This window comes from Equus caballus, chromosome 22 (genome assembly GCF_041296265.1).
Source record: "Equus caballus isolate H_3958 breed thoroughbred chromosome 22, TB-T2T, whole genome shotgun sequence".
Classification (NCBI taxonomy): Eukaryota; Metazoa; Chordata; class Mammalia; order Perissodactyla; family Equidae; genus Equus; species Equus caballus.
In genome coordinates, this window is record NC_091705.1 from 36,917,198 (window position 1) to 36,945,149 (window position 27,952).

The 27,952-nt window shown below is 49.6% G+C and overlaps 1 protein-coding gene across 2 annotated transcripts in view; it reads left to right on the forward strand.

Moving 5' to 3' along the window:
• EYA2 (EYA transcriptional coactivator and phosphatase 2) overlaps positions 1-27,952 on the forward strand; it is a 253,768-nt gene that overhangs the window by 198,153 nt on the left and 27,663 nt on the right. For both annotated transcript variants that reach the window (XM_023626655.2, XM_070247876.1), the window contains exon 10: positions 8,676-8,765. In XM_023626655.2, coding sequence (XP_023482423.2) covers positions 8,676-8,765 — 90 coding nt within the window. The remainder of the gene's footprint in view (positions 1-8,675; positions 8,766-27,952) is intronic.

Below are 27,952 nucleotides of genomic sequence, written 5' to 3' on the forward strand. Positions count from 1 at the left end.
TATAACCTGTGCACATCCTCCAGGATACTTTAGAGCATCTCTGGGTTACTTACAATACCTAATACAATGTAAATGCTGTGTAAATAGTTGTTATACTCTATCACTTAGGGAATAATGACAAGAAAAAAAGTCTGTACGTGTTCACTACAGACGCAACCATGGTAGGCCTCTCGATCCGAAGTTGGTTGAATCTTGGGATGCAGAACCCACAGACCCAGAGGGCCGACTGTGATAACTAAGCAACAGGAGCAGGTCCCGTCACGTGCGTTATCCTCCAGGAGCCCTGGAAGGGATTCACTGCTTGTATTCAGATGAGGAAACTGAGGCCCGGGGAGGGTGACCATCTCGTCCAGGGTCATGTCCCGGAGGAATGGCAGCCCCGGGATTTGAACCTGGGTCCTGCGGACTGCACAGGTGATGCTCCCAGCCACGTTGCTTCTGGTAGCTTGTTGCCTGTGGCCGCTTCATGCACCTCTTGTGAAGGTGGAGGCCGTTTGTGCTGGTCCTTTGGGGGAAGCCATCTGCCCAGCAGGCAATGCTTGTGTGAAGGAGAGATTGTTGCTCTCAGACCCTTCCGTGGACGTGGCTTATACCACCTCGGGGCGGGGAGTCGGAGGAGCCAGCGGAAGAGAAGCCCTTCAGTCTTTCTGAAGTGCTGCCTGGTGATGCTTGATCATTGCTAAGATGTGTAGGATCGCTTGAGCTTGCCCACGGGACGTTGCCAATGTTGGAAACATCTGTTTTTTGCAGGGACATGGGGGGGTGGCAGGCGGAGTCACGAAACTTTGGATTATGAGTGACAGACACTCAGTGCCCATGAGTTCAAGCCAAAAGTGAACATTTATTGGCTCATGTAACCAAAATGTCCAGAAGTAGACTTCGGGAACCGTGGGATCCAATCCCCAATAATTTCCCGTGCATCTGTGTGCGCTGTCAGGGAGCTCTCCGTGCTGATGGACGGCTACAGCATCCTCCAGCTTGCCTTCTACCTGCTCAGCCACCCCAGGGGTAAGGGGGGCCTCTGTCCCAGGAGTTAGAGCTAAAGTCCTAAGGCCAATTCTCATTGGCTCCATTGGCCACATGACCATCCCTGGACCAGTATCCGTGATTCTGTTCAGGCCTAGGTTATGAGATCGTCCTGGAAGGCCAATGATGGGTATTATTTTTACTAAAAATTATTAAGTGCTAGTTCACAGGCATGAAAGTTCATTCCCAGAGACATCAGGGATCTCCACAATATCATGCTGCCCCTTTTGCGGACCAGTTGGTGTTTTTTCAAGGTGTCTAATGAAGACACTATGTTGGGGGCTCCCAAGACCACCCGATGAGTCGATGAGTCACTAGAAAGACCCACAGGACTCAGACCTGTTATACTCATGGTTACGGTTTACTACAGTGAAAGGATGCACATTAAAATCAGCACAGGGAAAGGCATACAGAATAAAGTCCAGGAGAGACCAGGCACAACCCTCCACGTGTCCTTTCCCAGGAAGCACAGACACCCCACTTAATTCTCCCAGCACTGATGTGCGGCAGCGCGTGCCAAGTGTTGCCAACCGGGGAGGTCACCTGAGCCTTGGTGTCCAGGGTCTTATTGGGGTCAGTGACATAGGCATGCAGCCCCTGCAGGACTGACCTCAGCTACTCAGACTCCAGGCCCCCAGAACAAAAACAAGCCTTCACCATAAATCGCATTGTCAGCATCAACTTTCTGATCCACCAGGACTGCGTGGCCTGAGGGCTCAGAGCTCATCTACCCCGAGCAGCCAAAGGCAAGTCTTGAAGACAGACCTTTTTTAGGAATTTGCAGGGTTGGAGCAACCCAGGCCTGCTCAGTTAACCCTTTCCTGCACAGACAGCCTCTGAGTCTTCACAGCAGGGACTCGGAAGGGAATCAGTTAAATGGAGACCGCCAGATAGCACAGAGGCCTAGTGCATCTGAGCCACGGAAGGCAGACACTCCCGCGAAGTGAAGAAGCCATAACAAGCATTGTGGCATCACCAGAGGATTAGGGAATCTGGAGTCAGATCAGACCTGAGTTCCAGTCCCAACACTGCCTCTCACGTATTGAGTAACCACAAGCAAGTCACTCAGTAATAACAGAAATAGCAATATAAATAGTAGCTGTCATTAAACTAACATTTATTCAGCATTTACTGTTTTCCAAGCGTGGTTCTAAGCTCTTTAACAGTCATTAACTCACTGGTTTTATTTTTTTTTTTTAACGCAGTCACAGTAAGAAACACATTTTACATCATGACCCAACTCACCCACACGCACGCACTCCAGCTGAAATAGAAGGTCACCATTATTGCACGTGACGTGCTCTGATATTTCACCGTCTAATCTAGGGGTTGGCAAACTTTTTCTAAAAGGGATAATAAATATCTTAGGCTTTAGGCTAGGCTCTGTAGTGGCTCTCAACTCTGCTGCTGTAGCACAAAAGCAGCCATAAACGTTAAGTGAACAAATGGGTGTTGCCGTGTTCCACTAAAACTTTATTTACAAAAACAGACAGTGGGCCACAGTCAACCACGCCCCCTGGATTCTGTTGTGTTTCTTCCATTCTTTTCTCTTTCTTAACGTTGGTCATTAAAGTAAACTTTCACTAAAAGGATTATTATGTGCACTTTGAAAAATTCATTTAATGTTTATATTAACCCTAAAAGGTAAATAACCCCATTTTATAGATAAGAAACTGAGGCACACAAAGGTTAAGTAACTTGCACAAGGTCACCCAGCTGGTTAAGAGGTGGAACTGGCTGAGGTTCAGAGCCCACCGTCTGAACCCCGACTCCCAGGCTCTTGAAGCCTGGCTATTATCATCATCACTCAGCCAGCTGTGGAGGAACCTAAAGGACCCCAGTGACGTAGCCCATTTCAGGTTGAAATGAGGTTGTGCCTTTTGTTCAAAGGGTTGTGATGCTCTATAAATAGTGTGGAAATTCTAAAATGGACCAATAGAGTTGTGATTTCATTAGAACAACTTTTTTTGTAAAACCCGGACTCCTTTTGAAATGACAGTGGTGAATATTTCCCACTCTGCAGGGACTGGGGGTAAAGCTCTAAGAACGCAGCTTCACCGGGGGACCTCGTAAAGTTGGGGATGGTGGAGACACTCAGAGGACAACTGCTGTCGTCTTATTTAACCCTGAATAACTTCCGCATTCAGATTTTGACGCCTCCACGAATACACAGACCGTTTTCTCCCTTCGTGTTTATTTGACGTCAGATGAATTTCGTTTTAGGAAAGACTTTCTTTTTTATGCTCTTACCCTCTCTCCTCCTTCCGGGAAATACAACCATACGTCACAAGATAACTCACTGATGCCCGAGGCAGGTCTTAGAGCCACCCATATGGCGAAAGGCCCCCTCCATCCTCCTCTAATTAAGAGACTTCAGCAAGAATGCGTAATAATTAGGTTACGGAGCCGCATCCAGATCCACAGCATCTGCCTCAAGGGGGGTTCCAGTGCTCGGAGCCCCCTCATCAGCCTCCTAAATGCATGCACGCACAGCTCACCTCCCCGTCTTCAAAACCGAGCCCTGAGAAATCTGTGGAACATTAGAGCGCATTGAAACCATCTACAGAACCTTAGTCTGATTTGTGCCTCCCCTGGGGTTCTGAGAACCACCCACAAACTCTCGAGTCAAACAAGGATGACATTCCATCCACCCAGCCCCACCCGCCCCCAGCACAGCCCTTCGACGGTTGGCTTACAAATTGAAGCCTGTTGTGGAAAAACCCCCTTTTCTCAGTTCTCCCTTCTCGTTTAAATTGATCATTTTTTAAAAGCAATCTGTTTCTGCTGTTGCTTGTTTAGGAAATTAACCACTGATTTTCTTTTTAATCCAAAGAGTATGTAATGATTAAGAAAATAGTTTTCATGTGAGATGGTGCTGTCGCAAAGTACCATTTGATTTGGGGTGCTTCTGCTGGGTTTACAGAAACAAGCTCTTTGCTTAAGGGTGCGAGGAAGTGGACTGGGGGGTTTGGACGATAACCAACGCTCGTGGAGTGCCTGCTGCATACCCGGCTAGGTGCTGACACGAGTGCTGTCTCACTTAGTCATCACTGCAGGGTTAGGTGGTCGAGCCATCCGAGTGGATACGAGTGGGTCAGTGGCTGAAGACCATTGTGTGAAGGGCCCACGTTTTAGGCTTTATTTGACCAGGAGCCATGCGAGGTCAGAGAGGGGGTCCTCCCCTCAAAGCTGCCCAGAGTGACCGAAGCCAACAGGCCAGGGCGGTGTGTTGACGGAGTGTATTAGGGACCCGTTCCGCAGGCAGCGGGAGATGGAACCAATGGCTTCCTTCCTGCCCTCGCTCCAGATGTATTTCACATTAATTAACGCTCAGTCTCCACCCATTTTTCTTTTTTCTTAGTTTCTCAGTCTTTGCAACCCTGGAAAAGCATTTTCTACTTGGATAAAGGGGTCTGGCCCCGCTAACAGTTTGTGCTTCTCTTAGGCTATTCCAGACTTTTCTGCCCCTGCACAACTAGTTTTTATCAAGTTCCTTGGAAGGAGGTCCCACCTGCACAGTTTAAAACACTCCAAAAGGCAACATGCACACAGATTTTAGGAAAACCTGACGTAACGAGAAACCTCAGGGAGTTGACGGGTATTTTAAAGATTCTCCCCAGAAACGTTCAAGTGTCTTTAAAATTTTGTTTTAATTTTTAATTACACAATAAATGTTTGAATCTCTTCTCCTTTAAAAAGTTTTTAGAATACTCTAGACGATGCTAAAGTTCACTTTGATCATCATCTCTAATTCCAGTCTCTCCTCTCTGCCTTCCAGAAGTAATTAGTGTTCTGACTCTGGGTATGTCCTCCCAGGTATTTATAATCTAGAAATGCCCATGGAAAATATGTAATAACATTTTACGTGTTTCTAATAAATGCTAATTACATGCAGTATGTAACTTTCAGAAAACTTACTTTCACTCAATATTTTTTTTGATGTGTTCATGTTAATACATGGAGATCTGGTTCATTTCTTTCAACTGAACTTAATTTTTCATCGTGTGAATATGTAGTCATGCACCGCATAACAATGTTTCGGTTGACAGCGGGCCGCGTATGTGACGGTGGTCCCATAAGATGAGGACCACACAGCCTAGGTGTGCAGTAGGCTATCCCATGTAGGTTTGCGTAAGTACACTCTGTGATGTTTGCACAATGACAAAATTGCCTAACGATGCATTCTCAGGATGTGTCCCCATCGTTAAGTGACACATGACTGTAGTATCTCATTTAATCCTCTGGACAAAGTCCAAGTTGGACCCATTTTACAGAAGGAGAAGCCGAGGCTTTGAAATAATAACTTGCCTGAGGCCACAGAGCCAGTAGATCTTATAGGCGGTGGGTCATTTCTGTGACGGACGTGTTTGGGGTCAGCTCAGGATGGGGTGAATCAGGTATGTAATGGATTATGCAAGTTGTAGTTCCTGAGAGGGTAGATTTACTTGTGGGGCAGGTTGTGATAGATGGGGTACAAAATAGATTGTATTATATTAATGTTTTATATTATACTTTTTATTTCTCTAGTCTCCTTTAGCTGGACAGCTAAATCGTTTCTAATCTTTTGCTAGTCACCAACAATTCTGTAATGAACATCTTTTTACACACCCCTTGTTCACACGCACAGATTTTTCTCTAGGGTACCTAATAAGAAGTGGAATTACTAAGTATGTTCCCTTTAATTTTAAATTTTTTAATTCAAGAAATATATGCACATAGTTTAAAACTCATGTAGCTCTCCACAGGAAAGCATTGCGAAAAACGGCCGTCCCCAGTGAGCCCCTCCCACGCTTGCTTTCTGCTCAGAGGCAACAGGTTCCAACTCGCCGTGATTCTTTTGGTCCTAACCTCCAGATTTCGAAGTAACCTGCTTATGTTGCTGCTGCCTGATTTTTTTCTGTTCTAGGCATGATCTCTGGCTTCCCAAGCTAGAGGATAAGGATTTAGCTCTCTTTTCTCGCCCTGGCCTCCATCCCACACGCAAACTTCTCTTCACACCCTCCCAGTATCAATAAATCATTTCCGCTTTATCAGTATAGAGCGTTTGCCTTCTTATAACTAGATAGACTTTTCACAGATAAGCCAGTCTGGATACAGTAATTGCTATTCCTGTTTTATGTGCTGGCCTGGGAGAGGACCTTTTTCTAGATAAATCCTTTCGGGGGCTGAGTCTGGATGGCAGCTGCTTGCTCCTCATCAAGCACGTCGAGGGCTGGCCATCGAGGCTGAGGTGCTCAGACAGCCTCGCCAGGAGGGGATGTGCAAGCAGGCAGAGGTGAAATGGTCTGGGTATTGAGTAGTGCATCGGAACACCCCCAAAACCTTTTCCCAGGTCACACAATGACTCCCTTTTTGGCCCTGAAAAGTTTTGTTTTCCTCATTTTCTCTTCACTGTTCGCTGAATTCTCTCCCCTGCCGCCTCCCAGCCAGGCCCCGGCGGTGCTAAGCTTTGGCAGTCGGGGCCCTGACGAGGTGTTTCTCCTCGTGGCTGCGTTCCTGGGCTTCATTCTTCGCAGTCGTGAGTGAGAAGCTGAGATCACCAGCTCCTTCTTTTTTTTTTTTTAAGGGTCTAGAAGGGTTTGTGTTGTTAATTGTTTATTTTTATAGGAAAAGTAATTCAGCCTCCCGGTTAAAAAATTCAAACAGGAAAGGAAGTGTGTGGAGTGACCTTTCAAGGTCCGCTTCACCCTTCTCCCAACCCCGGCCCCTCCGAGTCCCCCCAGAGGAAGTGCTGCTCTGGAACCAGATGACTTGGGTTCAAATCCCAGTGCTCACTAGCTGGTGTCCCTGAGCCAGCTACCTAAGCTTCTCGAGCCTCAGCTTCCTCATCTGTAAGTTGGGAAAACAATAGTGCTCACCCCAAAGTGCTCTGTGGGAATTAAATGAGTTAATATTTATAAAGTGGTACGGCGAAAGCACTGAATAAATGTTTTAACCAGGAATCTTATTGTGTTATATATCCCTTTAGACCAGTGGGTCTTAAGCTTGGCTGCACATTGAAATCACAGGGAGCTTTAAACATTCCTGATGCCTGGACCCCCACCCTTAGCAATTCTGAGCTTATTAGTCTCCATGCAGCCTGAGCCTGAGGATTTTTAAATGCTCCCCAAATCATCACGGGGTGCACCCAGGGTTGAGAACCATTGTGCTACATAATTCCCACGTGTATCAGTCAGGATAGCTGAGGGGAGGCTGCAGTAACAAACATCCCCAGAATCCTGTCGACTTCTCATGGACGGTACATGTCCGTCATGGTCTGCTGCTCTGACCCACCTCATCTGTTCTCTGGAACCCATACCAAACAGCTTTTATCCTGAACATTTAGTCTTGTGAAGTGGGAAGAACCACGCACAGGTTCTTAAACAAACATAAACTTCTGCTCAGATATCCTCTGCCAAAGCACGTCAGGTGGTCACGTCTGAGTTCCACAGGGAGGGTGTACGCCTGGGGCTGGCAGACCTTCTGCAAAGGGCTAGACAGTAAATATTTTAGTCTTTGGGGGACATATGGTCTCTGTCACGACTACTCACCTCTGCCTTCAAAGCACAAAAGCAGGTGTAGACAATAACCTATCAGAAAATGTAAAAAACTGGGGCCTGCTCGGTGGCATGGTAGTTAAGATCTTGCCCTCCGCTTTGGTGGCCCCAGGTTCGTGGGTTCGGATCCCAGGCACAGACCTACACACCACTCATCAAGTCATGCTGTGGTGGCTTCCCACATACAAAATAGAGGAAGATTGGCACAGATGTTAGCTCAGGGCCAATCTTCCTCAGCAAAAAAAAAAAAAAAAAAAAAAGTAAAAATCATTCCTAGCTTGTGAACCACACAAAAACAGGCAGCTGGCCAGATTTTGCCCATGGGCTGTAGTTTGGCAACCCCTGGTATGTATCATCCTCCTGAGAGAAGCTCTTCAGGAAGGGCCCTCAGTATGGGCAAAGAGAAATGCCGTCTGTCACACCACGTATATAGAAAAGAGAGGGAAGAGCCCCTTTCCTGGCACAGTTGTGCTTTACAGGTTCTGCTGTGATGCAGCGTGCTTTGCTAGTTAATACTGTATTTCTCCAGAGTAGTTTCCTATCAGTAGCTCTCGCATGACTTACACTTTATTAATGGCTGCCTAGTTTTCCCTGGTATGGATGTACCCTCGTGGGTATTCTTCGTGTGTTTGTTTTTATAGTTAACCCCCCTTGTTGGAGAAGATTGATTTTTGAAATACCAGAAGTAAGGCAGCGTGCCCGGAGAGATTGTGTAAGGAGGGAACCAACATCCCCCTCTCCCAATAGTTGATAGTGTTTATGCTGCTTTCTCTGGAATCCTCAGGCCTCCCCGAAAGCACGCTTTCCCAGAGGCCCCCCTTTATTACAGCCATTTCTGGTCCTTGCAACACTGAACACGGGTGCAATTCCAGGGGCATTTAGGGGGAGGTTTGGATACTGAAGAGGGTAGATGGAAATGACGGAGAGCTGGAAGTGAAACCTGAGGCTGAGCAGCGTGGCCACGCTGACCCACACGGAGACGTGTGCTGGGCGGGGTGCAAGCCGTGCGGATGCGGAAAGACCAAAACCGCCTTTCCGAGGGGGACGGGCGGGAGGGGCGGCGAGCTGACAGTGGCTGCCCATGCATGAGCCTGTCCCCCTTCTTCCTGCCAGGACACCACGACGTCCGTGCGCATCGGCCTGATGATGGAGGAAATGATCTTCAATCTCGCGGACACGCACCTGTTCTTCAATGACCTGGAGGTTTGCAATTGCTTGTTTCGCTTCATATTCGCGGCTTTGGTCACCGGCGCCTGGTTTGGGGTGAAAGATGCTGCCTTTTCTTTTTTCTTTTTGCCCTTCTTCCTTTGGAGGCTGGAAACTTTCACTAGCGACCTCCAAGAAGGCACAAAACAGTGGCCAGGGACGGTTGATTGGAAACACACGACCAGATCACGTCCCCGGCTTCCCCGTGTGGTTACCAGGCTTTGCTCTGCTCGAGTGCCGATGTCCACTGGCAGCTTCACTAATCCAATAAAGGCTGTGTCGTTTCTTCCTCCTGAAATTTGCTGTTTAATAAGTTTATTAAGGCAAATTAGTACAGATCCTCCTGGGTCAGTAATAATTAGCGGTGGGCCAGGATGGAAGCTTTTAAAAACAATTTACATTCTCCTGCAAACATGTTTTACAAAGAGAGAGAGCCAGCAGAGGGACTACGCTTATTTAAAGTATCTGCTCCTGTGCCCCTAAGCCAGCGGCAAGGGAGATGGAGAAAAGGGGGAAAGCAGCTTCAGAAATAAATTTAATTCGTTTGTTTATGCCCAGCCTGTGTCAGAAAAATTTGGGAAGAATTTCAAATGGAAAACATATTTAAAATAGAACTATTAAAGCAAAGGCTAAGGAATAGAGAGTGGTATAATGGAGAAGGGTAAGGCGCAATACCAAAAAAAATTCAGCTCAGGTTAACTACTGCAGTTAAGTTCAGAGTTAATCTCTGAGCTCCCTGGTAGCCAAAGCAAAAAGAGAAATACAATGCATTTCTTACCTCTCATGAAAGAGCAGCTTTCTCCAAGGTGAAGGGTTTTTGGCTGATAAGAGGATTAATGTGGGCATCTTCTGGCTTTGTAAATTACATTCACATTATTGGTTTAACAGATTGAAAAATAAAGGTAACCTACAATAAAACTGTACATGAAAGAACAATTCTATTTTTCCCAGTAGGAATATTTTTTCTCAGAATCTAGGAAATTGCCGGGGACTAGACTGTGAAGTAGAAATATGAAGACTATAAATTCTAAATGTGTCCTGGCTAGCCCAGAGCATTACTAATATTTGTCATCAGCAAAGGAGACAGGTTTTCCTTTCTGGTCTGTAGTCTGAGAGTTTTAGAGGAGGAAATCCTTGCTGGAATGATCAGTCTTGGGTTCTGGCCAGGTGGGCAAACCATTTGGGCCTCAGTCCTCCTATCTGGGAAATGCAGTGGGTGTTCTCTGCCCAAGGTCTGTTTCAAAGAGAGGATCTGTGCAGAGAAACTTGTCGATGACAGAAGAGAGCTCTGGAGCGGTGAACACCACCAGCATCAGGCCCGGGACTGTCTCTTCAGCCAAAAGCAATATGCAGCCTTCCTTTTCAATGACCTCTCATATCTTAGGGAAAAAGAGACGGGGGAGAAAGCCGGAGGGAGAGAACTTACAAGCAAACCAAAAGAAACATGGCAATTGAATTCAGCGAGTATTTATGGAGCCTAATGTAGTCAAGACTCGGGGGGAAATTATTGGCCCTTGTAGTTGAAAAGTCCAGCATAGATTTAGTTTTTCTCTGTCTCCTTCTTAGAATGTTAGTTCTATGAAAACAGGGACCAAAACTGTCTGATTCACCCTAAATCCCCAGTAAGCAACCACACAAATCCATGAACGAGAAAGGATGTGAAGAAAATAAAACAATGAGGTGTGACAGTGAGTGATGGGGGAGAGGGGGTAGGATGGGGGATCAGGGAAGGCGTCTCCAGGAGGTGACACTTGAGCCAAGGCCTGAATGATGACAGGAGCTAGCCAGGTGGAGATCTAGGGAGGTGGGGTCAGCAGGTGCAAAGGCCCTGAGGTAAGAATTAGTGTGAAGGCCACAGGGACCAGAGTGAGTGAGTGAAAGCACGGGGGGACTTGGGTAGATGAGTCCTGAGGGGGAGGTGTGGGCCAGACACGAGTCACAGACAGCAGAGTTTATTCTAAGTGCCGTGGGCAACCACAGGGTGAGGAACAGCCGTGTGATCTGTTTATGTTTTATAAAGACCGCTCTGGCTCCTGCGTGGAGCAGGGGCAATAGGAGTGGACGGGGGGCGGGGTTCAGGGAGAACAGCAGGGGACTGCTCCTGTCATCCAAGCAAAGGAGGAAACATGAGTTGGGTCCAGGTGATGAGAAGAGGTGGCTTCAGGATGGCTGTGAACCCAGAGGCGTCGCTGATGGGTTGGACGTGAAGTGAGGGGGAGAGGAGTCAAGGGGGCTCCTGGGCTTGGCCTGACGGGTGGCGCCATTCTCTGAGACAGCCAAACAGAGAAGACTCGGGAATGCAGTGGGGGAGGCCACCTGTCTGCGGGGGGCACACGGGGTCTGAGATGTCTGCCACACGCCAGGGAAGATGCTACATCGACCGGCAGATGCCTGAGCTGGAGCTGCTCTGCAGTAAACACCCAGACCCGTGGCTGGCGCTTTGTACCTCTTGGTTGACCCTGAGGCTCAGAGCCGGGTGCTCCGCGGGCCCCGCGTGTGTTTCAGGCCGCTGTCTTCGAAACCTCACCCCCTCTGTGGTTCCTCGCTGGCCCCGGAGTCCAAGTCGCACCTCCTCCAGAAGGATCCTAATTAGCAGCTGGACCTACTCAGAGGGAAACCAGTTTGTTTTTATTCTCTAAATGTTTTCCAAAATGTCCCTAGTGCCAGAAGCCCCCGGGGCACCTCGGCAGAATTGAAACCATGTTACGCAATGGAGAAGTTAAGACTTGCACAAGTGAAAACACATTGCTTGCCGGAGCAGGGAGCCCCACTAGGAATCTAAAGGGCAGCCTCCCGAGGCTCCCCAGGGAGCAGCGGCCTGCGGGGGTCCAGCACGAGGCCCGCCGGCTCCTGCGTGCCTGATCGGCTTTAGGGAGCAAAGTTGGATCCCTTTCTGCTCTGAGCCAGCAGTGCCATCTGTAAGTTAGGGGGTGGGTACCGCCCCCAGGAGCGATGGATGGAGTGTGTCCCATTTGCCAGGCCCTCCTCCAGTGCTGCGGGTTCGGTGGCAGACAACACACAGCAAGACTCCCGCCCTCAAGGCATTGATCCTCCAGCTGGGGAGGCAGACCATAAGCAACTGGATGTATAACATCAGATAAAGTGCTCCGAAGGGAGACCAGCAGTCAGGGAGGGGACGGACACAGGGGTGGTTATTTGTCTCAGTATAACTAGGTAAGGCTTCCCTGACATCTGAGCAGAGACCTGAAGGAGGTAAGGGGGCAGGCCGTGTGGGTATCTAGGTGAAGAATGTGCCAGACAGAGAGAACAGCAGTGCAAAGGCCCTGAGGCATGGTCAAAGTTAGCCGGTTCCAGGAACAGGGAGGAGGCCAGTGCAACAGAAGCAGGAGGAGCAAGAAGGATTGTGGAGAGCCTTGGGGCAGGGGGCAAGTGACATAAGGCTTCAGATAATATTCTAAGGATGACAAGAAGCCATCGGAAGGTTTTGAGCAGGGGAGGCAGGTGATCTGACTTATGGTTAGGTGGCTCCCTCTGGCTGCTGGGTGGAGAACAGACCAAAGCTGGCACAAGGGTGGAAGCAGGTATCTGCTGCCATCAGTGGTCCCCAGACCCCCTGGGGGGAAGTGCTCACGGAGAACCCAGGAGCAGTACCGACTAGTCAGAGACGAGGTGGGCACTGAGTTCAGCGGTGTCTCCCGAGATTCAGACGTGGGTCCTGAGTTTCGGGCAAGTGCCTTCTAATCAGTTCAGCCCGCCTTTGAGTCCCGGCTCCATCATCTCCTGGCTGTGTGACCTGGGCAAGCCGCTCCATCTCCTTGAGCCTCCCTTCCCTCATCTGTGAAATGGGTAGGAGAAAAGCCCCTACCTCCCAGGGCGGCCCTGATGGTGGGAGATGGAGGAAAGCAGTCAGCACAGAGCCCGGCACCGGTACCTGCCCGCACACGGGCCCCGCTGCCAGTGGCTCCATGTGCCACTGGGACTGTGCAAGGCAGGATCCACGGTCCGCGGGAAAGCGTTTAATTTAAATCGCTAGATATTTATCTTACTCTGGGTTAGAAAAGTGAAACTAGGTTTCCCAACCCCTGATTTTACAATAATCCAGTAACAGTACGTGTAAAACAGAGATAAGGCCAAGATGCCGACAGTGGTGTGCAGCCTGCCCCGAGCCACAGCACGTCGCTGGAGTTGGGGCAGAAACGTCGACAGCTGCCTCTCCCGCTCCCGGCCAGCGTGCCCAGGGCAAGAGCTGCTTGTTTTGCAGCAAAATCCGCGCTGGAGGGAGCGTCATCAGAAACGTCGCTGGGTTGTGGGGCATGGGAACCATCCTGGGGCTCGCTGAGTGGCACGCTCTGAAAGCCCTTTCGTGTGAAGCGGGAAGCCTGCAGCCTTCTACAGGCAAGGCAGTCGCCACCGAAGCCGGTGCTGGATCCAGCGCGGCGGCCTCCATCCCTGCGGCATCCATCCCGGCTGAGCGGGCTGAGCGCCCTCGGGAGCACAGCCCCCTTGGGGGTGACCTCGGGCTCTGGGTGCTGCAGAGGAGGACCTGCCGTTCGTTCAACATGGCCCCCTGCAGGGAGAGGCTATGGGGAAGGCAAGGCAGATTCCTGCTAGAGAAAGCCCCGCCCTCACTTCTCCTGTCTTCCCTCTTTCTTGCTTCCCCCACCCACTTCTATCTTAGTGTCCTCTCTCGGTCTTCCAGAACCCCCCATCTGTTCTTTCCTCCTACCTTCCTTTCCTCCCTTTCTCTCCCACCCCTTCCTCTTTTTGCCGTTCCGTTCTTTCCTCCTTTATCCATCCTTTGATCCCTGCCTCCCTCCATCCATCCCCCTGTATCGCCAGTCCGTCATTTCCAGCCAGCCAGCCTTCTGTCCCTCCATCCATTTTTCTTCTTTCCCACTCGTTCATCCTGCTGTCCATTCATCCATCTTCTCATCCATGTATTTTTCCATCTTCTTTCCGTTCGTCCCTCTACCTTCCTTCTCTCTCTCTCTGTCCTTCCCTCCTTCCTTCTGTCTATCCACCTAGGCTTCCTTCTTTCTTCTGTCTTGTTCCTCCATCTTTTACTCCTCCTCTTAACATTTGTTGCCCATCTATTATGTGCCAGGGGCTCTGGTCACAGAAATGAGCCAGGTGTGGCCCCCATGCTTGAGGAGCCCAGCTCCTGGTAAGGGACACACGTGTAACACATCGTGATAGGACCAGTGACTAGGACGGCTCTGATGGGCAGTCCCGAGGCTGTTGAGCAGGAAGTGAGTAAGTAACCCTTCTGGTTGGGATGAGGGGTAACGGGGGACCCATCAAGGAGGAGGAGATGCTTCCGCTGGGTCTTAAAGAAAGAGTGAGGACCTGCTCGGGGTTGGGGAGGAGGCACAGGAGAGAGAGAGATGGAAGAAGAGTGTTCCCGGGCCAGGGAACAGAGCGTGCAAAGGGGAAGGGGAGGAAATGGACTGGTATGTTTGGGGAACATACAATACAGAGGTGGTTAATCCTCCTGCAGACAGATCCATTTTTATTAACTTGTCTCACCTTCTCAGAGGGAAATGCGTCTCAGTGTGCCACCTGGGCACTTCAGGGACTTGGAGACAGAATCTACAGTGTGAGAGCGGTTGCTCAGGTCACACTCCATCTGTTTGGGGTGCGTGAACCCCTGACGTTGAATGCAGCGTATGTGCGCATGCACAAGCGTATGTGTCTAGAGGGGGGGTGGGATCCAGAAGCTTGCTCCTTTTCCAGAGGGTCCTGTTATTCTAGGGTTAAAATCTGCCCTATATTAAGCCTTGTAGAGGGAGATGCACCGGCTTGGTTTCCCTTTCTAGCTCCCCGTAACCCTGGCAAACCAAGGGAAGGCGAAAGAAAGTGTACACTTGGAGCTGAATTAGAACCCAGCTCCTCTGTGAGGGGACTTCTGGAGTAAAGGGCGGCACTCAGAGCTCTGGCCTGCGCGAGGTGCCCCAGGGGTGACCAGGGAAGGCCGGAGCACAGCTCGCCCTGAAGCTGGTTCCATCGTGTTGCCAGGAGTGGAAAGAAAGCAGCGTCCTGACAGTCCCCCCGCCCCCGGGCACATCCCCACTGGGCACGTTAGCGCCCGCGGCTGGTGTCGGCGCGCAAGGAGCCTTTTGTGCTGAAGCCGGGCCCAGCCTGCCCAGGGCTGGGAGCCGTCTCCTTCCTCCCTCTGTCCTGGAATGAGTGAGGCGGCTGCAAAAGTGAGGTTGGCAGAGAACCCCGATGTTCCCGCAGAGAAAACACCTGAAGAAGAAGGTACAGGCTTGAAGTCAGGCGGCCTTTGAGGTAAACCCGGTTTTGCCACTGGCTGGATGACATTACACAAAGTTACGCAAACGTTCTGGGCCTCAGTTTCCTCTTCTGTAAAATGGGGATTAAAATATATCTCATCAGTTGGCGTTAAAATCAGAGACGAAGTGTGCAAAGCCCTTAACCCGCGGCCGGCTCCTCGCCGTGATGGGATCACCGGCGCTGATGCTGCAGGGCGCCAGGCTCGTCGTGAGCTCGCAGCCACGGCAGCTGAGATCATGGCATCCGGCACAGACCTGCGGGGTTGACACGGTTTGTCCTGCGCCCCCAGAGACCCAGAGCAGAAACGCCCTGAGAAGTGGGAGTCAGAGGCCACGTCCAGATCCACGCCTGAGAAGGCACCCCCTGGGGGTTTGTTCCCGGACCCCTTCGGCTCTGCCTGGGCCCCCTCTGCTTCAGGGACCGTGGGTCCTTCCTTGTTGACAAGTAAAGGAGGAGACCCGTCAACCCAGTGCAGCCAGCTTCACAGGAAGCACGGAGCCCTACTCGGTGCCCGTCCAAGTGCCTGGCAAAGTAGATACTTTTTGAAATGACTTTGATGGCTACAAAAAGCCAAAAGATGAGCTGCAAACGTCCCCTGTCCAGTGGCCTTTATCAGAGGCAATGTGAGGGAACGGTCCAAGCAAAGGCTCTGGGGCCAGATGGCCTGGGTTCATATCCCTGCCGTGTGACCTCAGGTAAGTTACTTAATCTCTCTGTGCGTCAGTGTCCTCATCTGCAAAATGGGAGTCATAATACCTGCTCGTCAGATTACTATGAGAATTACATGAATTAATATAGAAAGCACCTGGAACATAGTGAGCACTATCTAGCTGAGCATTATTAGTATTATTTCATTAATAATAATTTTCATTATCTTATTTGCATATAGAATAATCACCTGCTAGGTGCCAGGAATCTGTGCGCTGTGCTGTGCAGTAAATCCTCTTTATTTCCCCCATTTTATAGATGAGGAAACTGAAGTTTAGGGAGGGTAAGGGATTTGCCCAAGTTCACAGAAGCTGTAAGTATTAAGCCCAAGGTTCAAACCTGGTTTTGCTGGACTCCGGGCCTGCGCTCTTAGAAAATGCAAATCTTTAAAATGAGAACTCATTATTTATGTTTCAAGATTCATATGGTAACTGTTTATGTTTCAAGATTCATACTATAACTTTGATTAAAAATAAATAAAAAGGGGCTGGTTCAGTGGCATGGTGCTTAAGTTCTCATGCTCCACTTCAGCCGCCCAGGGTTTGCAGGTTCGGATCCCAGGTGCAGACCTGCACACCAGTCGTCAAGCCATGCTGTGGTGGCGTCCCACATACGAAACAGAGGAAGATTGGCACAGATGTTAGCTCAGGGCCAATCTTCCTCATCAAAAAATTAAAATTAAAAAAATAAATAAAAAATCGAGCCCATGTTGAATGACTGAGATTCTCCAGGGAGTGTGATTAGATGTGTTTCCAAATTCCAGCAAGAGGATGCTCAGTTTGGCCATGAAAACGCAGTTCAACAAAGGAGATTGCAGGCAAAAGCATTATTAAGTGGATATGGAGCTAAAAGAAGGAGGATGTAAAACAAAAAGAGCCAGTGAAACTGACTGTCCGTCTGCAGGGTGTTAATTATCAGCTCATCACACCGCTGGGGCTCCCAGGCGATTGGTCATCACATGAAGTGTGGACCCTAAAGAGCATAGTAGCATCTCCCATTCTCTCGGTTAAAACGGCAGGTGTGTTGACAAGAGCTGTCTTGGGTACGTCTCGCCCTCCAGCTTCCACTCTGTTCTGGGTATGTTTTAAAAGAACACAAAATTTGCAGGCAAGATGCAGCAGGACCCTCAGGGGGACCTCCTCACTCTCTGTCGCCTTAATGGGCAGGCTGCCAGTGTCAACCCGGGAGGAGCAGGTGGATGAGGGTGCTCTCCCTGCAGAAGGTGTCCAGGGGCTGGCACAGGGAGGTCAGTAGTGAGAGAGAGGCAAACAGTTTGGTCCCAGGAGGGAGATGGCGGGGACAGTAAACCCAAGGGGTGAGATCAGTCAAACTGGCAGAAGGCAGTCACACAGCAGCAGGTTGAGGTACCTGGCACTGTCCTGTCTTGCCTGAGTTTCTGCAGCCTTCTCCCAACTTGCCTCTGGTCCCGGCACCTGTGCACCTCTCCCCATCTCGTTTGCTACCTCTGTCATCCAAGAGGGGTAACAGCGGGGGCTCTGTTACAGTCTCCTCGACGTCTCCCTGCTCCCACTCCTCCCTGTTCTATATTTATTAGGATCCAAGCTCACCAAAACAACCATGGTTTAAGCAAAATACGAGTTTACTTCTCACTCGTGAGAGAATCTGAATGGGAGCCATCTGGGGCCAGTAAGGCAGCTCTTCCAAGAAGCGGGAAGCCCAGGTTCCTTCTCTCTTGTTGCCCTTGACCACACGGTCCGTCACCGCAGCTACCACATGCGCATTCAAGGGCACCACCCAGAGGATGCATTTATAACTTCTGCTTACATCCCATTGGCCAGAGCTGAGTCACATGGCCGCACTTTCCTGCAAAGAAAGCTGGGAAATGTGGTCCTTGTTCTGGGCAGTCACATGCCAGTGAAAATTCTGATACTATAGAGAAAGGGGGAAATGAATGTTGGGGTCAGCTTGCACCGGTTCTGTTCTCATCACAGTAGCCACCGTGGTCTTGGTGAAGGGAAAATCTGAATGTGTCACTCTCGGCTTAAAGCTCTTCTATGGCTTCCCTGTGGTCTTAAAAAAGAAAAAGATATAGCCAAGCAGAAAAATAAATAAAAATAAAACATTCACGGATTGGCCCCAACTACTTCTCCAGATTCTTTTCATACTGTTTTCTCTGTTGTTTACCCCACTCCAGACCCACTAGGCTCTTAGGCTTTTTTCAGTCCCTTGAACACACCACGCTCCCTCCTACCACGGGATTCTGCACGTACCGAGCCCTCTTTCCAGAACACGCTTCCTGACCATTCCCTGTCCCCTCTTTCTCGAAGTCCAAGATCTAGCCAATTCCTCTTCATCTTTCACATCTCTGAACCAGCGCCGCTTCCCCAGGAAGACTTATCTGATGTCCCCCAATAAGGTCAGGTTCCTCTGTTATCTGCTCCCAGGACACCTCGTACTTGTATGGTGCACTTTGCACACTTGTAACCAGTTCATGAACTGTTTGCAATAATTTATGTGAGGCGTGTCCTCCCCCAGCTGTGTGTTCCATGAGGACAGAGAATGTGTCCACTGTGTTCTCTGCTACGTCGATGGCAGAGTAGGAGCTCAGGAAATCTTTGTCGATTATTGGCAGTCGGTGATCTCGTCCTCTGACCTTTACGTGCTAACAACTGCCTGCTGGAGTCTCCGACCTTCACTTTGACTTTATTAGAGATAAAGGAGATTAACAGTGGTCAGCGCAAACTGCAATGTATTTCTCTTGTTGTGAAACTCCAGAAGTAGGCAATCCAGGGAGCTCTTCTTGAAGAAGGAGAAAGATACCAGTTCCTGCCAGAAATGTGGCTCCACCAGTCCTGGAGTGTCTTTCTTGACCTCAGGGTGACGTCTAAGTTCCAGGGAGCAGAAGGGAGGAAAGGACAAAGAGGAACTGCCTTTTCTCTTTCAGACACCTCTTAAAGAGTGTTTCCCGGAGCTGCCATACGACACTTGCACTTATATCCCATTGGCCAGAAAAAAGAAAATGACATGGCCACGCCCTCCTGCAAAGGAGGCTGGGAATTGTAGTCTTCATTCTGGACAGTCATGAGCCTCATAAAAGTTCTATGACCATGGAAGGGGGAGAAGAGAGATTGAAGGGAAACTGCAATGCGCCGCAGCACCTACTCCCCCTCTCCTCTTTTACCGACCTCAGTTTCCATTTACTGCGTTTTGTCCTCTTAAGATCCTAGCCTCTCGTTCTCCAGCCCCAGCCTGGCGCCTGGACGCTGGCCCGTTCTCCTCTTTTGCTGGATGGTTTGGTCTGGCGTGTTTGCCCTGGGGTATCCCTTAACTCTGAGCACAGCTCCCACCACCTCTCGTGTGCACCAGCAGCCCTGTTCCTGAATGATGCCATCTGTGGGAGAGCATGGGGGTCTTCCCATTTCTTCTGGAAGAACAGGCATCGTCAATATTTGCAACCTCGTTATCGTTCAGTGTGTTTCACTGGACCCGAGGGCAGTGCCGTCCTGGGGGAGGACGCCTTTGGAAATGGGAGGGGAGGAAATGTTGATTGTCGTATGAAGGGGAAGAACGGCTGACTTTTAGCGGACTGACAGGACCAGGGGCGCCAAATAATCGACTGTGCTCAACTGCCTTGTCACACCCCAAATGCCAGGGGCACCCCATTGAGAAACACTGCACTGGGCCCTCGAGAGCTGTCGATCGCTGCCCAGTATGGGTGGATCTGCTGTACGCCACAACCCGGGCGTCATGTGGCTTGCTTTTACTTGGGATACAAAAAAAATTGTTGAACTTATGGGTTTTTCTTACTAGTGTTTTGGGGGGGAAATGACTGGCACATTAAGCCAGTGATTTCATAGGTAATACTTGCTGGGGATGGTGCTCAGTTTTTAAACATTCGAAAGGAGAGTCGATTGAAAGATGAATGAGAAGGAAACAAACATGGGGCTCCTCTATGGCACAATCCATGGAGGTCCCACGGGAAGGGCCACAAACCTGGGAACCACTGCCCTGGGGGCTGCCCTCCACTGAGAAGCCCCGTGTTGTGGAAAGAGTGAAGATGCTACTCGGGGTCCAACGGACCCACGTTCAAATCCCAGCCCCGCTCCTTCTTAGTTCTAAGACCTTGAACAAGGTATTTAGTTTGCTGGGTCTCCACTTCATCCTCTGTGAAAGGAGGGCACTGGCAATCCACGGGACAACTGTGGGGACTAAATGAGGACGGGTGTTGAAAATATCTCGTCCCGGCCTTGGTAATCGCTCATCCTCTCTTCCTCACCCTGCTTCGCCCTGGGTGGGGAATGCTAGCATTCTTCAAACAGCAGACTGTGACCCACTGAAAGGGTCAAGACCAGCATAATTTCTTAAATAATTAAAGAATAAGGAATAAAATAGACTATGATAGGGTGCATCACAAATAATAGTGGCAAATATTGTTTAAAAAATTGTTTCAGTGGTATAAATTATGTTTCAGTAATTTAAACCTCGATGTGATACAAAGTCTATTTTTACTGAACGCGACAGTCAAAACCATTTGAAATCACAGTCAAAACCATTTGAAAGCCGGTGCTCTCCAGCGGTGCCATCCAATAGAATTTTCTGCAATGATGTAAATGTTCTGTTCTGCCACTAGCCACATGTGGTTCCTGAGCACTTGAAATATGGCTGGTGCAACTGAAGGCCTCAAGTTTTCATTGTGTTTAATTTTCATTAATTTTAATGTAAGTAGCCCCATGTGGCTGCTGGCTCTCGTATTGGACAGAACAGAACATTTAAGTCATTGTAGAAAGTTCTATCAGACAGCGCAACTCTAGAATCCTAAATTTGTAAGACTTGACCTGCATTTTCAGTGATGATGATGATAACAGTAATCATAGCTGACCTCTGCTGAGCACTGACCAGGGACCAGGCACTCTTCTGAGGGTTTACGCATGTGGGCAGTTTAATCGTCACTGTGGCCATCCCCGCTGTCTTAGCTCGGGCTCCCATAACACAATACCCCGGACTGGGTGACTTAAACAACAGAAATTCATTTTCTTGTGGTTCTGGAGACTGGGGGTCCCAATCGAGGTGCCGTCTCATTTGGTTCTGGTGAGGACTCTGTGCCTGGCTTGTGGAAGGCCGCCTCCCGCTAGCTCTCCATGTGGCCTTCCCGCGCTGCCTGTACTTGGTGTGGAGGTAGGGGACAGAGAGAGCAGCCAGCTCCGCTGTCTCTTCTTATAAGGACACTAATCCTGTAAGAACAGGACCCCACCCTTATGACCTTAGTTAACCTTAATTATTGATTCCTTCCTCAGAGGCCCCATCTCCAATAGACCCACAGCAGGGGTTAGGGCTCCAACATATGAATTTTGAGGAGACACAGCATTCAGTCCGTTACACCCATTTCACAGGTGAAGAAAGTGAGGCACAGAGAGGTGAAGTGAGCAGCCCAGAGTCACACAGTTGGCGGTGGCAATATTCAGACGTGGGCTGGCCTGGCTCCAGAGTCCTCGCGCTTATCCGCTGTGCTCTGCCGCCTCTCCCAGGGAGAGTGATTGCCATCTGGCTGGAGAAGGAAGACTCAAGCAGGACATCTAGACTCATCCAGTGCTGCGGATGGCGGGTTCAAAGGGAGAGAGAGAGGAGGGAGGGCTGGAGGAGGACAGGCAGGTTCTGGCAGCAGGAGGAGAAGAGATCCCCGGTGGAAACGAAGGTGACAAAGCGTGAGAGCTCTCCGTGCATCGGCACATCATCTTCACATTGTTCGTGCCAAACAAAATCAGACAACCAACCACAAAAACCACGCTGAACCACGACAGTGCCCCCTCTCCCCACCCTGAAGGTGAACAGAGCAATATACAGAGATCTGAACGCGTTTCTGGAAAGAAGGACGTGGGCCGTGGATGGAGCTGAGTGGAGGTCAGAGATGGGAATAATGAACAGTCACGGCAACCGCTGGCACGTCCCGCATGCTCACAGCGCCAGACAGCGACCCGAGGGCTTGTCCGCGCTCGTTCGTTTAACCCTGACAGCGGCCACAGCGGGGAAATGCTGCTCCGTGTCCCCATTTTAGAGATGGGAAACTGAGGCACAGAGAGGTTAACTGGCCCAGCACTCATGTGTCCTGAGCTCTTACCCATGCTGGGCATCACACCTGCATTTTCTCACTGAAATCTCGCAGAAACCTGCAAGGGAGATTTTTGCAATCTCTCTTTTACAGATGAGGAAACAGGTCCAGAGAGGCCACTCTCCCGGTGTCAGAGAGCTAGTGAGAGTAGTATGGAGATTGGATCCCAGGCCAAGCTGACTTCTAAGCCAAGACGTTTCTCCTTCACGGAAGATACAGTCTTGAGATGAACTGTGAAGCAGAGAAGGAACACGGATCAGCAGAGTGGACGGGAGAAGAGAGTCCTTCGTAAGAAGCTAGATTAACCTGGTGGTTTTGGCAGAAGCTACTCCTGGCCCGATTCAGGAGTGGCCAGGCGGGCGGGGGGGCTGGGGCGGCAGCGATTCAGCACTGCCGGAGCTTTGGGAAGGATCTTTCTGGAGGGACTCAGAAGTGGCTGGAACCTGGGCAGGCCGTGGCTGCGTGCCTGACATGCAGGCCTGATTGCTAAACCTCTGATTTACGGTTCTGCAGGAGCTATCAGGGAGAATAATATTTCAGCGTGTCAGCGCCGAGCTGCTCTCCAAGGCGTCCTGCCCAACCGGCCATTAATGCAATACGGCCCGCGGCCTCTTGAATGCTCTTCAGATAAGTTAAACATTTAGACAACACAAGAAAGATGGCCCGGGTTCCCTCCCAGGGAGCAGGCCGCTTTTTGGCTGGTCCGGAGGCAGCATTAAGCAATCTCACTTTAAAAATATACCTGCCTCAAAGGAGAAGGAGTGGCCAGGGAGTCCATCTGGGCTCTGACCAGAGTCATTTTTCTAAAGCAAATTTGTCAACAATTTCCTTCTGCATTGATGTCTCCAGGCAGCCAAGGACAAAAAGTAATGGGATGGGACCACGGCAGGGTGAGCTGGGAAAAGCCCAGCTGTCACCGGCTTAATCGGAACGAGATCAATAGGTATTTGTCACCGAGCTTATTGTTCAGCAATGAGCAACGATGAGAATACTAAGTATCAAAGCCTGTGGGATGCAGGTGAAGGATGATCCAGACGGGCATGTACAGCCTTAGATTACATTTACTAGAAAAACAGGAACAGTAAGCACTGGTCATTGAGAAGACCATTAAGGTAGATAAGCCTTTGGCAAGCATGAACAAGAGAAAAAAAAGAGAAGAGGAAGAGATCAGTAAACCACGTCCAAAATGAAAGGGTGGACATTACTACAAATTCAGAGATTCATTTTTTTAATAATGAGAATACCATGTACAATATTATACCAACGAACTTGAAAACCTAGATGAAACTGGCACTTTTTGGAAAGATATAAATTACAAAATTAACCCAAGGAGAAATTTAAAAACAAATAAAATAAACCAATGACCGTGAGAAATTGAAATGGGAGTTAAGGATGTGCATCCCAAAAGGGCACCAGGTCCAGCTGGTTTTAAGCAAGAGTTCCAGCAAACACTCCAGGAAAGGGTGACGCCTGTCCTGCACACTCCAGAGCAAAGGAAAAGATGAGATGCTCTCAGGCGCATTTATGAGACAAGCGTTGCCCCGAAACTAAATCTGGACTGGGAGCACGTGACAAATGGACAGGTCGCGGCCGTGGCTGATGACAGATGGGACGTTCCTGCAGTCCCGTGCCCTGTGACTCTGTGTAAGTTCCATCTGTGCCCTCTCTGAGCTTCGGTTCCAGACCCCTGGTGAAGGAGGGGTCCGGACTATAATCGGTACCATTTATTAGGCCTGCCACCTGCCTTGTAATACACCTGCAAGTGGATGCATTAACCGTGTTCCATAATTTAAAAAAAAAAAAAAACTGGCGACTTTGCTCTGTTGCCTGAGAGGGCCCAGAAGCAATGACACCCCTGTGGCAACAAGCATGCCCGGCACCCAGATCTGGGTTTCTAATCCCATTTTCCAGTAAAAGGAACCAAGGTTCCTTGGAGAAATGGCTGATTCTACGGCTAGGGGAGGGAAGACACATGGTAAACATGGAGCGTCTTATAGTCCCAGATGGTAAGAAGTACCCAAAAAACCCTGGATGATGGGGTATGGCAAAGGGACACAGGAGCTGCCTGGAAGAGCGCCCAGTGGCCAAAGCTGGAACGATCTGCGTGCTCAGATAAATAACACAGTATTGGATTCTGAGTACAAAGTAAGTATCTGTGAGTCCACACTGATACAGATAAGTAATTGAATAAATGGGTAAGTGGGAAAGAATAGACAAATCTCCCATACAGAAAAATTCCAAATAATTGATGGAGATACTCCACCCTAATTGTGAGCTTTGCATAGTGACTTCCTTCCAGATGTACAATATGGAAAGTGGGGAAGGAGTCACTTTAGGGGGAGAAACCCAACGAACACTGAACCAGGTGATCAGGGTCAACGCCAACAGCGATGTCCTGTTGACGGTAGGTACTTTCGATCTGATGCAATGAGAAGGGCCCTTTACCTCTGTGGTCTTCCTCACCAAAACCCCTAACCCCAGTCTAACCATGAGAAGAACATCAGACAAATCCCAGCTAAGAGAGATTCTGCAAAATACCTGCCCGGTACTCCTGTGAACGGACAGCAAAACCAAGGGAAAGTCTGGGAAACTACCATAGCCAGGAGGAACCGGAAGAGACAAGATGGCAAAATGTAACGTGGTACCCTGGATGGGATCCTGGAAGAGGAAAAGGACGTTAGGGAGAAAATTAAAGAAATCTGAATGAAGAATTGACGTTCATTAATAATAATAGAGCGATATTTATCAGTTGTGACAAATGTACCACACAAAAATGTTAATAAGGGAAATTGGGTGTGGGGTATATGGAAACTATGCTATACTCGCAACTTTTCTGTAAATCTAAAACTATGCTAAAATTAAAAGTTTATTTAAAAAAAAGAACCTGAAGAGACAAAGGTGTTGCATGGCCCAAGATCACACACCCAGAAAATAGCGGGGCTGGGACTGGAGCCTGGGGAGGGGTGTTTGAACACCGACTGCGACGTCTAGGATGTGGGAACTGACGTCTCCGCCCCAGTCCCCTTCTGCCCTCGTTCGCTGAGATGCGTTAACGCCCAGCGTCCTGCCACGTCCAGAGTTTGGACTGAGGCATCCAGTTTTCTGCTCTGCTTCTGAATTGCCTCATCAGCAGAGTTGACCATCCGTGAGCCACTGGATGGTGGACCCAATTGGGTTTGACCACTGCTGCACCAGGCACAGAGTTTGGGCCAATCAAATTCAAAAGAGTAATAATAGCAGTAATTTTGGCAACTGTATATTTGGCATTTTCTACAGGTGAGGGGCTTTTCAGAGTGCTTTCTCTCTATTCATTCATTCGATCCTTACAGTTCCCTGTGGGGTAGGCACACTTCAGTCCCTCGGTTACAGGTGAGGAGGCTGAGGCTCAGAGAGACTCAGTACCTGGTCCAGGGCCGTTCACTTAGTAAGTAGCAGAGCCAGATTTTGAACCAGGACCCAGAGCCTGTGCATTTAACTGCTGTACTCTCTCACCTTGCAAAAATCAGTAAAAAATGCGCACTACCTTCAGGGTCTCCTGACTTAGTGTTTGAAAGAAGAAATTGGCCATCAGATCAGGCCTAGGTTAGTCCTAGAGGCCCCACAGAATGGGGCAACAGAGATGGAAGTCATCTGTCCCGATGTGGGGCGGAGCTGTTAGGGCAGTTTTTATAGGACATGACTCCACAGAGCCTTTGCAGGCTTTTGACAGATGGAAAGAGAAGGGAAAGGCATTCAAAGCAGAAGGAACAGCAACTGCAAAGGCCCTGCAATAGGAGGTGCGGTTGTTGAAGGTACAGCGGGAGCTGCTGTGTCTGCGAGGCAGTGGGGGGAGGTGAAGTGGAGGGGCAGGGTGTGGAGTAGGAGGGGGTGCAGACATGTGGGGCCGGGGTCATTGCAAGGACTGTGCTTTTGCTCAGAAGGGAGTGAGAGCCACCATGCTTTTGGGCAGGGGAGGGACAGGATCTGACTTCGGTTGAACAGGATTCCTCGGGCTGCTGGATGGAGACGAGGCTGGGAGGAGGGGGGCAGGCAAGGCGGGGAGCAGGGAGAGTGAGGAGGTGGCTGTGCAGTCCGAGTCAGGGGCAGAAAACTTCTGTAAAGAGCCAGATAGTAAATATTTTATACTGTGTGGGTCACACCGTCTCTGTCTCAAATACTTCGTTCACCCCTTTAACCCAAAGCAGCCATAGACAGTACATGAACGAATGAACATGGCTGTGTTCCAATAAAACTTTATTTACACAAATAAATGGTGGGCCAGATTTGGCCCACAGGTTGTAGTTTGCTGACCCCTGATCTGGGCAGGAGATGATGGTGGCTTGGACGCTGGTGGGGGCAGTGGAGCAGGTGAGAATAGTCAGATTGTGGATGTGTTTTCAAGGGAGAGCCAGCAGGATTCACTGATGGACTGGTTGTGGGGTGTGAGGGAAAGCGAGATGTCAGAGCCAGCTCAAAGACACATGCAGGGTCCAGACTAGTTTCGGTGCATAGCAGGCGGTCAGTGCATACACATATTGAATCAGCTCAGCAGTTCGGTATTTCATGTGCGTTTACCTCGTCTTTTCCAGGGACGTGATAAGTACCTTGAGAGCAAGAGCCAGATTTAGTCCTGGAAACCTCCCCTCTCTTGACCCACACATCATCTGATGCGGTTCTGGGCCCATCCATGTTTTTATAAATAGCGAGTGTTTTTCTAAATAGTCTGGGATGGTTGGCTCTCTGCCAGCACAGGCTCTGGAAGCAGACAGATGGCTCCTGGTTCCTCCTCTCCCTCAAGGTGTAGGCTTGGGCATTATATTAGTTTCTGGGGCTGCCATAATGAAGATCCAAGACTGGGTGGCCTAAACACCGGAAACTTACCACCTCACGGTTCTTGAGACCAGAAGTCCAAGATCAAGGTGTCAGCAGGGCTGGTCTCTTCTGAGGGCCGTGAGGGGGAACCTGTGCCATCTTCTTTCTCCCAGCTTCTTGTGATCTCAGACGTCCTTCACCCCGTCTCTGTCCTCATGCTCACATGGCGTTCTCCCCGTGTGCATATCTGTCTCTCTGTCCAAATTTCCTTTTAATAAGGACACGTCATACCAGATTAGGGCCCACCCTAGTGACCTCGTCTTAACTTGATCATCTGCAGTAGCCCTATTTCCAAATAAAGTCACATCCACAGGTACTGGTGCTAGGACTTCAGCATCTTTTAGGGGACACAGTTCAGCCCATAATACGCCTGTTCCTGCACTTGTCTGCTTCTTTTTCTCTTCCATAAGATGGGATGACAATGGTGCCCCCCTTAGTAAATGTAAAGTGCTGAGCATAGCCCCCCGGCACATCGGGAGCAAATAAATGTTAGCTTCCATCCTCCACTGTTAGACCCTGTCTCCTCCCCAGTGAGATCTTTTCAATTAATTTACCTTCAAAAGCAATACATGTACGCATTATCCTTGTCAAAAAAAAGAAAGAAAGCATTTCAATAAGTTTAAAGCTTCCTTTGACCACTAGCCCAACTCCAGTGCCTTCCCAGATGGAACTGCTGCTTCCAGTGGGATGGGTGAGCTTCCAGAACTTTCTTTCTCCATTTATGTATATGCATACATCCACATAAAATATCTTGTTTCACTTGTAGTGGGTTTTTATAAGTACACACGCTATGGTACGGGATGGGTCATTCTCCAGCCTGCTTTTTTTCACACTATGGGCTGCCTGGGAAGAATTTCCATGTGCTAACATAAAAATCTGCCTCATTCTTCTGAACTGCTGAGAAGGATTGCCCTGAATGGATATACCACATTTCACTTAGCTGTGATCCCAGCGAGGGAACTCGCGATGTTTTCCAGTTTCTCGCTGGGTCGCTGGACACCCTCACACAAGGCTCTTTGCAGGTGTTTCTCTGGGTCAGAACGTGTAAATTTCTTGAGGCCAGGATTGCACTGGGGCCCCTGGGAACCCTTCTTCTGTGTTCGCCAGCGGTCCGCCTCGGACACCCCAGGATGGTCGCACTTTGACCCAGGAGAGGCCAGAAGACCCCTGGGCTGTGAAAAGCCAGCGTCCTGTGCCATAGAGGCCGGCCCCCCATGCGGCAGAATTGAGGGTCATAGGCTCCTTTTCCCCGGGAGCTCGGTCTCCTCCTCATGTCCTCGGCATTGTCCTGCTCCCGTCGTCC